Source organism: Brassica napus, chromosome A9, assembly GCF_020379485.1.
Source record: "Brassica napus cultivar Da-Ae chromosome A9, Da-Ae, whole genome shotgun sequence".
Classification (NCBI taxonomy): Eukaryota; Viridiplantae; Streptophyta; class Magnoliopsida; order Brassicales; family Brassicaceae; genus Brassica; species Brassica napus.
This window is the reverse complement of record NC_063442.1, coordinates 36,109,474-36,120,196: the sequence shown is the minus strand read 5'-3', so window position 1 is coordinate 36,120,196 and position 10,723 is coordinate 36,109,474. Positions and strand designations below refer to the sequence as shown.

Genomic DNA, 10,723 nt, shown 5'->3' with positions numbered 1-10,723 from the left:
CTTACCTAGTAATAACAGCGCACTTTTTTTTTCTCTTATAAATAGTCCTTATAAAACTGATGATAATATATCATAACCGAATACACCATACAAAGAGAAAATATTATCAGTTGGCTCTTTTTTATAAATAACAATAAGAAATTCATCTATTAATTTTGGTTGGTTTCTGAAAAGTAATTGAACAAAAAGAAAAACAAAGGAGGTATGGGAAAGGAGATAAAGACATATTTCACTCAAAGCACATTATTGCAGACAAATAAGAGAGGGTCGAAAATAAAAAATACAAAAAGGTGAAAAAAATAAACGAGTAACTGAAAAAGAGAGGAAAAAATAATTAACACAGAGAGAGGATACATACCTGCTCATATCAATGTCCACTACTGTTCATAAAAGAACGAGTCCCTGATGAAAAATACATTCACTGACCATTTACTTATGTTATGTGGTCCATTTTTTTTTTTTTTTGTAGTTGTCACCACTCTTAGAAAATGGGTAGTTACTATAAGTAATAAGTTGACCAGAAATCCTCCACTTGATGTTAGGTTTCTCGTGATGATACTTTGATTAAAACAAATTCGGTCCGACTATGCGCTATCGAGTCTAAGGATAACTAGTTCTTATTATAGCTTTATAACTCTGCATGTGAATTATTTAGTGCAGGCGTCATTTCAGGGAAATGTAACACAACATCGTTAAAGTTGAAAAAAATCTAAATGCTTTTATAATGAAATTAATCTTAACACTAGACCAAGATGTTTTGTTTATCTATTGTAAACTATATAACAAGAATTATTGATAAAAAAATTCAAGTATGGTTAGATTTTCATAATTTGGGGGTAGATTAATTATTATAAATATAGTGTCTTTGAAAGATTATATATAGGTGTATGTATATACTTTTATGGTAGGAAAGGTTGATGGGTAAAATTGAGAAATGGGGAAAGAGTGTGGGTATTTCTTAGGAGTTATGTTAACCTCAAAATAGAATCTCTCCTCAAAGTAATTGGAAAGACAAAAGTCGATGCCATGTCCAATCATATATAAAGATATATTATATTTGTCTTATAATATAAAAGCACCAATTAAATCAGATATGGTTTTTATTTTCTTTGGCTATTTATTTTTCCTGGTATCGTCTGCCCCTCCCTTCTGTGATGATCTCACCCTATAGCTTCAGTGCTTAACATACTCTGTGATTGTATGTCAGCTTGTATATATGTGATGCATATGTGTCACCTTTATTTCGATTCAAAGTAAGCAGAATTGAGATTAAGATAAGAAATAACATTTACATACTATATGCATGTATATACTCATCTATGAATCAAAATTATTATAGATAATCATGTATAGATAAAATATACGTATAGAAATAACCCATGTCCCAAAAAGTGTTAATATGTGTAGTATCGTTTGGTTTTTGTGTAACTATCAATTTAACTATAATTATATGTTCTTTAATTTATCATATATGTATGATAACTTTTTCTAGAACCTCCCCCTTAATAAAGAGGTTTTGATTTCAATATTGTTTGTTTTTTGTTGAAAGGTAATTAGTATTACTAGAAAAATAAATTTGATAGAAAAGTGTATCTTAATATTGTTTTCTTGAACTATTATATTTCCTTGGGATAATATTCGCTGGTGAAAGAAACCCGACACTACATACAACTTGGAGAATCTACAAGCATGATGATCAAATAGCTTTAACAGGAGTAGACAAAATAAAGTTGATCAAATAAAGAATATGGACAAAAGAACACGCTCGGACAATGATCACGAGCCAACGACACCACAACTCTAACGATTATATAATATAGTATCAATGTAACAAGAAGAAAAAAATGTTACAAAATATCCATCATAATTTCTTCGCCGGAATGGATCATACTATTGCTAATAACATCAATGTTCTATAGCGCTCGACTAACAGTGGAGGCGAACTTCTAGTTTTAAAAATAATCAAGCTGGTTTTAAATTGTTCAGATGAAATCCAAAAATACGTAAGGTCCGGCTGTATGATATTTTTGAAAAAAAAAACCGTGAATATATTTAAAACAAACTATTAATTGAACTACCTTTGAAAAAATATATTAATCGAACTACCTTTGAAAAAATATATTGATCGAACTACAGGTATATGAAAATTTGTGTTTAGGGGATGCATTAAAAGGCACATATGTAATACCTACATGTTACCGAGTTCCATCTTGTATTCTTCTTCCTTTTGTGTGCCTAATATATTGTGCTATACTAATTCAAATGTAAAATACTTTTAAAAATAATAAAATATCGAGATATGTTGTTCTTAGTACAATTTATACTTATATGACTATTCGGAAAATAAATATGAAATTAATTTATTTTGTTTTCTCTTTTGAGGTACCCGTGATTAATCATGAGGCAAGCTCAATTTGGCCTCTTTCTCCCTTTTTCTTTTGCATGTTTTTTTTTTGACAAAATTTTTCTTTTGCATGTTGGGGCCTTCTTTAATCTTCTTTATGTAATACTTAATCATATGTTTCCTTTCATTGACGATTTCGTTAGATCTTTACGTGGATGTATAGACAAAACGAATACATTAACTCTATTTTTTTTGTAACACAACGAATACGTTAACTAAAGAATTTTCTTACATAGGAAAAATTCAAATATAAACTGTGTACATAAAACATATACGTGTGTGTCCATTAGAATAAATTAAATCTAAGGGAGATGGAAATCTGAGCCACGGCAGACAAAGCTGTCTCCTTCAGATCAGCCTTGGAATATGAACAGTATATAAATAAATAGATTTGAGCAACTAATTTAAACATTTTCATTTCTCGACATGATTATAGGAAATTGTAAAGTACTTATATTTCGTTTAATGAATCTAGTAGAATATATAGCTTCGGGATTCTAAAAGCAGATTTTAAGGCTTTATTGGGAAAAAAAATTCAGACAAGAAATATTTTATACATTAAAACAACCAATGTATAAACTTAGGTTTTGTGAATGTACTGTGTTAGTTAATGTAACAGCATAATTACCGAACAAAGTGAAGTCCAATGTTCGGATTCTTTCCAGCAACAGTAGGAAAATCCAAATAAATATTGCTCGGATTTTGAAAATGTCTTTTGAACAGTCACATAGAACAATTCAGTTTCGAGATTCGATTTTATTAAAAAATTAGTATATATCACTAATTTTCCATTTTTTTATGTTTCTGATTGTCATGTATTTTAATACATAAGCATGTGTATCCTTCAACTGGATATAAGTTTCTACGAAAATTAGAACTTTAGATAGCAATGCTCTTAAAGTTGTAAAATTTAATTATTTACGACGAGAGTATGCGTTGTATTTAGAAGTAGAGGCACTACGATGGGCAGTGAAGAATATAATTCAATATTCGACATGTTAGATCTTTGGGATGGATTGCAAGAATTTGATCGCTATGATTAAAAAGCACCATATTTAGCTAAGTTTTGCAACAAAATTGGAGAGAATAGAAACTCTGTAGATATGCTTTCCGGACTTCAAAATCATTCGTATTCTAAGAGTGCAAAACTAAATTTTAGATTCTTTAGCTAGGATTATGAGATATTTCCATAGATTACTATGTTTTATTGGTTGTTCTGTTCCGGTCTAGTTATCCAGACCACCTCAAGTTTGAATAATAGAATAACCGTTCGTTGTCAAAAAAAAATTGTGAAATTTTGAATTAAATTTATTATTACTTTTAAATTTAGTCACTAATATATATGGTTTATTTATATACTTATATTAAAATCAAACATATTTTGTATTTATTTAATCAGTTTTCTATTTGATTTAGCGAAGTGGTTTACAAATTATGTAACTATAGTGTAATACATAGACTCCGAAAATACTTTGTATGTTAGGTTAATATAAGCGGCTACAGAAAACTTGTACTACTTGCATGTTTTTTTCTTTTGAAACAAGGCACGTTATTTGTAAACTATATGCATATGACTTACATTTTAGGCGCATTTAAGATATACTAGAGATTTTTTCCGCGCTTCGCGCGGATTATATCTTATAAATTTATTTTATTTATAATATTATTTATCGGTTTTTTTCTTTTACATTAACTTCTTGTTTTTCCAATGTTAGTTTTTCTTAATTTAAATTTATATGTTTATAATTTTTCATTTTTCTTGTTGTAAATAGAGAATTATATTTTTTATTGATAGTTTTTTGTATGTGACATAAACTTTTTGAAATTTTAAAATAATGTTATATATAGTACGATTAACACATTAAAGAAGAAAAACATATTGAAGCACATTTTACACAGGTTTTATATGCATAATTTTAAACATTATATACGTATATATTATAAGTTTGAAACATGTAAATGCTTTCTAAAGCTAAATACTTGTTCTGAGTTTATATAACTTATCGAAAGTTTTATCTCTTTTTAAATTCAAATCACAGAAAAAATATCAAAAAGTCAGTATATATGGGTTTTTTGGGCTTTAAAATCAACACTGAAAAATTATATGAATCAGATAACAACAGTTTTATAAACAACTGGATAAAATTTGACCGAGCCAAAGATTTTCACACAATATGTTCTTTTTTCTTCAAATTGCGAATAGCCTATAGGCACAAGAAAAAAAATCATAATTTTTGTTTTCACTTATATAACATTTTTTCTCCTTTACACATGAAGTTTATTACACTGCTATAAGCAATGGAGAACTCTATTCATATAAGATTCACATCTATGCATTTTGACAAAGAAGAATTTTAGCCATCTTTAGTTTCGGAATGGTCCAACTTCAGTCATATACACTATATTTTCTCTATGATTCAAATCTTACAATTTTAATATATGTGCAGATTTCGATGTGAAAAAGCATGCACGCCATCTATCATTCAACCTATTATTTTTTCCAAAGTAAAAACTATAATCCTCGTTTGGTTAGCTCCACAAACTAATCTCTTTGGATCAGTTTACTAAAAAATATGGATACTAATGTCAGAAAAGAATATAAACACTATCAACAACAAATATTGGCACAAGACTATTTGGTTCAAGGAACATATTCCACGTAATGCGTTTATATCATGGCTGGCTTTGCGGAGAAGATTGCCAACCAAGGATCGCTTGAGGCGTTGGAGGTTAAATGTCTCAGGAACGTGCGTCCTTTGTAATCTGGAAATAGAGACTCACCATCATCTCTTCTTTGAGTAATCTTTCTCTCGCTTGATATGAGAGCCTTTTGCTGCTGAAGTTTAGATTTCTCCTCCGGCTGATCTACACTCTGTTGCAGCCTGGATCAATCAACCTCGCGTCAACGCAGATGCACATGCTACTCCAGTCATCAAGCTCTACCTTCAGTCATCCATCTACCTGCTGTGGAAAGAGCGTAATGCTCGTGTGTTCACAGCTGTCTCCTCACCTTCATCAGTCATCCTTGTCTCTCTCGACCGTATGATGCGTGACCGTCTCCTCTCTTACCCGGTAAGTTCTTCTTTCTCCTCTTCTCTACTTCTTTTTATTTTTCTTGTATAAGACTTCCTTAAGGCTTTTTTTTATCTTGAGTTGTTGTTGGTTGTTTTTGTTTCCTTGCTGTAATAAGTTGTTTAAAAACAACAGTGTAACTTTTCAGAAAATGATAATCTTAACATCTTACCAAAAAAAAACAACAAATATTGACTTATTTATGTGAATATATATTTTATTTTAAATCATTATAGTTGACGAAGAAAACACCATAATTTGTACAACAAATTTTCTTAGATTCACCTCATCATACTCACCATTTTACCATTTTAATTACATAATTTTACATGAGCTTCTTCACCCTCCCCGGTTATTTTCTCTTTATTTATAACTACAATATAAAGTTATAAACTATATATATTATAAATTAATAATTTATTTATCCTTGAAGTCTAACAATTAAAAATATAACATAATTCAATATAAATATATGATTCTATTAATAAATTAGCAGTTACAAATTTGAAATTTCTAGAAATATCAAAAGTCGTATGTTAGTTAATTATTTTCTAAATGACATCTATTTTTAATTTTTTTTGGATGAGAATATTTTGGCTGAGGTGGATAGTCTCAAAAGCCTTGAATTTAGTCCCTTTTATATAGTAGGATATAACAACGTTCAATAGGAACCACTTAAGTGTTTATCGGTAGAGAAATGTGGAGAGTGTTGAGAAGATGAGAGGGGTCAAAGGATGATAGGTAGGGATGGTCTACATCTCCCAGCAAAGGGGTAGGAAATTGATTGGTAATAAATGATGTCTGAATTAATCCTACATTATTTAAAGATGTACGTTTATATCCTTTTCAGTTTTACTGCTGTTTAATTGCTGCTTGTGACCAATGTAACAATAATCCATACACTATATTATTATACATACATCACTCACTACAAGAGCGGGCTTCGTATATCACTGTATTATGTATGACCTTGAATATGAAATGAAAATAAAAGAAGCAAAGCATGTGGGTTTTAATTGGAGGAGTTATGAAAGTTATGTCATTTGTGTGAGTGTGTAGGTAGAGAGATGGTCAAAGAAAAAAATGAGATGTCAAATCAAATAACAGTGAGTGAGAGAGAGAGGGAAAAAAAGAACTGTTGATACCATCAATCTTTGCTCCCAAATCTGCCCAACCCATCACACCCTTAGGGCTCCACTCTCTTCTCTTTTGTCTTTTATCACTCTCCTTCACATTACTTTTTGCCCCTTCTTCACCCATTTATCATCATCTTCGTGTACATTCATACATGTGTATCCACTTCCCTATTTTTTATAAATAAATGTGTATACACATGACTGCATGCATACGTATGCATATGCAGCAATAAAGGAATATTCACTGTTCACTCATACTTTTGTACACAAAATAAATTAGGTCAATATATATGTATATATAAGCCTCGATAGAGAGATAATCATTTGGTTTCGAATTTTAAGATAAATTATAAAGTGAATCATTTATAGATAAAGAGGTCTGATGTTCTTTCAACGAGCAAATATGTCTCTCCACTAACAAAAGGTAGAAAAGAAAAAAAAAAGCTAAGACAGCATATTGAAAAAGCTCTTTGCTGGAGGAAAAGCCTCTATTTAACTGTAATCCTAGTTACACAATCAGATCCAAATTGGATCTTGAATTCTAACACTACAACAAACTGACACACAACAAAAACAGTGACTACAATAACAAGAAAATCACTTGCAGTCCGGTAGTATGATTTGTTTTCATATCAAGATAAATAATTGGCTTTAAGAGCTGCATTTAATTAGTTTACCAAGTGCACATTTAATATGGTGATTATTCATTAGAAAAATCAGCCTGAACATAGTACATAGGAAAGTTATATCGAAAAGAAGCCAGCAAAAATGATTTGAACATATATATATATATATACATGCTTTAGCACAAGGAAAAATTGATTGAATAACAATGCATTTTACATTAAATTATTTATGTGATATATTTTAGTTATATTATACAAATTAGCAATCTTTTCGAAAAACATACGCAAGTTTTAAAATTTTCATTTTTTGAGTATTGTGAACATTTAAATTCAAAATTTTATTTGCTGATCAGTGAATTAATGACTTTCTTCCCATTGGTGTTAGTATGTTAGGGTAATACAGTCAATTATGAATTGGAAATTGTAAATATTATAACCAACACAAGGTATTTGGCAAACAATGTAAGTATAAGTGCTGATTATTAGAGCAACATATAAACACAAAAAATCCACATACATATATTATAATAATTTTTAAGCATATGGCATCCGCATAGCATCATCAAATCATTTTAAAACAATAAATGAAGTATGATAATCTATAACTTTATATTTGATCTTCCTAAGAAAGTTTAGCAATTGAGTAGTAATATTCTCTAGTGTCCATTCTCTCATTATTCTCCATGATGTCACTAGACAATTAAGTAGCATTATTTAAGTGTTATTAAATAATAAATTCGAAGATAACACCACTAGAAAGCAACTGTCTTTCAGAAAGAAAGAAAAGAATCTGTTTATTACTCGAATTAAATTATGGAAATATTCATTATGATCTAGAGAATATATTATACATTTAAAGAAAACTCTTAAATAATGCAGGCATGAATGGATAGCATCTACTTTTGTAGTATTTTACTATCCCATCAAATATAGGTCAAACGTTTATGATTTATTTCCTTGGAAACGAAAAGTGAATTAATTCCAATATAATACATAAGCAAGGTAGAGACCGTGGAGAACCCCATTATTTGGAGTTATACATTGCGTTGTAATAAAATTTAAGTAGAAAGCCAGAGATACATTTTTGAAATTTTCCAAGTGATCCTGATCATTTTTTGGTATATGACCATTTAGATGATCATATAGCTCTTACTAGATAAGCCCTACCTCCATCAAAACGTGGTCCATAGTTTTAGGCATTCTTAGAATTAATATATATACTGAAAACTAAGTACTTATACTAATTTATAACTATTTGGATATTGACTCATGATCATTGTCTAATTGTTCTACCTCAGAGGCAGGCTCATCCTCTTCATCAAACCCATCAATGCCATAAGCTCCATGGCCATTTCCAAAAGCCTTGATGTGATCTTTCAGAGATCGCTTGTGCTTGAAATCAGATCCACAAATACAATACCAAAGCTTACCACAATTCTTCTCATGTGTTCTCCAGTCCCCTCGAACCGCAAAAACCTTTCCACATTTCCTACACATGAATGGCTTGATTCCATGTTTCCTCTTGTAATGTGTTTGAAGTGTTCTGAAGTCTTTCAGAGGCTTTGCCCTTGGATGGTCAATGTTGTTGCGACAGCCTGGTGCGCAGCAGTAGCACGGAAGCCTCAGCATTCCAGTTGGCTGCGTCCCTCTTAGAGATTCGGGTCCTTTTCTGTATTGTGATCCATGTCCCCACATATGCATCTGTAAAAAAATCGTGTATATATATGATCATGCAGTCTTTGAAACTCACAGTATGTCCGAAAGTTGATAAAATATGATATGTTTCTTAGCAATTTTAGTAACATGTGTCTGCTCTAAGATGTTATGATAACTCTAACCACCATACATAGATGAACTTGCATACTGGCCTTGAAGCGTATATATGTAATAGAAAAGAGTATTTTATCCAACAAAGATGTCACACAAATGCTGAAATGTGATAAATATAGAAATATACTTCATAAACTAAAGGAGGTAATAAGAAGATATATAAATGCATGCTTAGGGTAAACAAAATAATCAAGGGTAAACTAAAAAGCAAGATGCTTAGTTCATGTTCATTACAAGATCTCATCAAACTCACATATAGAGAAAATGAAGCCATACATATATCTGAATATATTAATAGGATACATAGGTATCCGAAATCGTATGAGTACTGTTATTTTACACGTTAGACATTAAAAGACTCTCATACAAAAAAAGGATGAGACACTTGCAAAGACACAGAGACTCTGAAAGTACTAAAGACATAAAGAACATTTACTGTCTTGTTAAATCTCAGTCTCAGTCTTCACAGTATCTCAAGTCTCTCGGTTCTTTGTAATGCAATGATTTATGCATGCATCAGCAAGCAAAGACTACGTCATTTAATAGATTTGAAAACAGTATACATATTCGTGCACAGATTAAAGGTGAAGACTATTTTTTTGTCTTTTCGAGGAAACTTAGTGAGCAAACAAATTTTCTTTGGTTTTAGTCAGAAAATGAAGAAAGAAAACGCATATTTCAAAACATATGCGTATATTAATACATATAGAAATAGATTAGAGAGGGTTTTGATTTAAGAACCTGCATGTTGTTGTATCTGTTGAAGGTTTTGAAGCAAACAGGACAAGAGAACTGAGTAGGGCCAATGAGAATCTGAGAAGGTGTAGGGATCCAATATTGACCCTTGTTGAGTCTGCTTATTCTACATCCGCCGTCTCCACCGACTGAATCTTCATCGTCATCTTCTCCTCCTCCAACGCCGCCTTGATGGTAGTCGTTGTCAAGATCTTTCTTTCCGTTCATGTCCTCAAGATAGTGAGTAGTGGGCCTCGAGGAAGAGGAGGAAGAAGACATCATGAGCAAAGAGGCCATATCTTGAGGACTAGGGCTTGGAAGGCCTATGTGAAGAGCAACGGTGACGTCATGGTCATGGTCATCGAGGTTATGATCATCTTGATGGTGATGATGATCGTAGTCAACATCCATGGAGATTGAAGGTGGTTCTTGAATTTGATGGTCATGGTGGTGTTGTTGTTTGTTGGCGGGGCTGAGGCTGAGGAGAGGGAGGGCTTCACGGAGAGGAGGGGAAGGAGGAGGAGTTGGTGCTGGCGGTGGACGGTGGAGGTCGCCGGAGTGAGGGAAGAAGAAAGAAGAGTGAGGAGGAGGAGGCGAAGGGCTAGTTGAGGAATTAGGGTAGTGGTGAAAGGGATTGGACTTGAACCAGCCCGTGAAGAAATTGGAATAAGGATCAGTCATGGTGAAGAGAAAAAAAGAGAGAAGGGAATAGTTTTCACTCTTGTGGGATTATCTTTATACAAGAAGACACAAGGATGGAGATGAAGATGGAGATTGTGATGGGATGGGGAGAGAGAGGGGTCCTTTTCCAGAGAGAGAGAGAGAGAGAGAGAGATTATTAAATGTGGAGTGATTTTATTTTTGGTGCAACCTGAGTGAAAACTAGAAAATTCAGACTTTAACCCAAAAACAAAGAAAAA

At 31.8% G+C, this 10,723-nt stretch overlaps 1 protein-coding gene across 1 annotated transcript; it reads right to left on the bottom strand.

Moving 5' to 3' along the window:
- Positions 1-8,168: 8,168 nt before the first annotated feature.
- On the bottom strand, positions 8,169-10,723 carry LOC106380145 (zinc finger protein WIP2). Its single transcript, XM_013819953.3, has 2 exons — positions 9,810-10,723; positions 8,169-8,939 (listed from the first exon to the last, which is right to left on the bottom strand). Exons 1-2 carry the CDS (start codon positions 10,482-10,484, stop codon positions 8,490-8,492), a joined length of 1,125 nt encoding a protein of 374 aa, XP_013675407.2. The 5' UTR covers positions 10,485-10,723; the 3' UTR covers positions 8,169-8,489.

Coding starts and splice junctions, on each gene's coding strand:
- LOC106380145 (XM_013819953.3), bottom strand. CDS start 10,484: ATGACTGATCCTTATTCCAATTTCTTCACGGGCTGGTTCAAGTCCAAT. Junction 8,940..9,809: donor ACAGATACAACAACATGCAG/GTTCTTAAATCA, acceptor ATTTTTTTACAG/ATGCATATGTGGGGACATGG.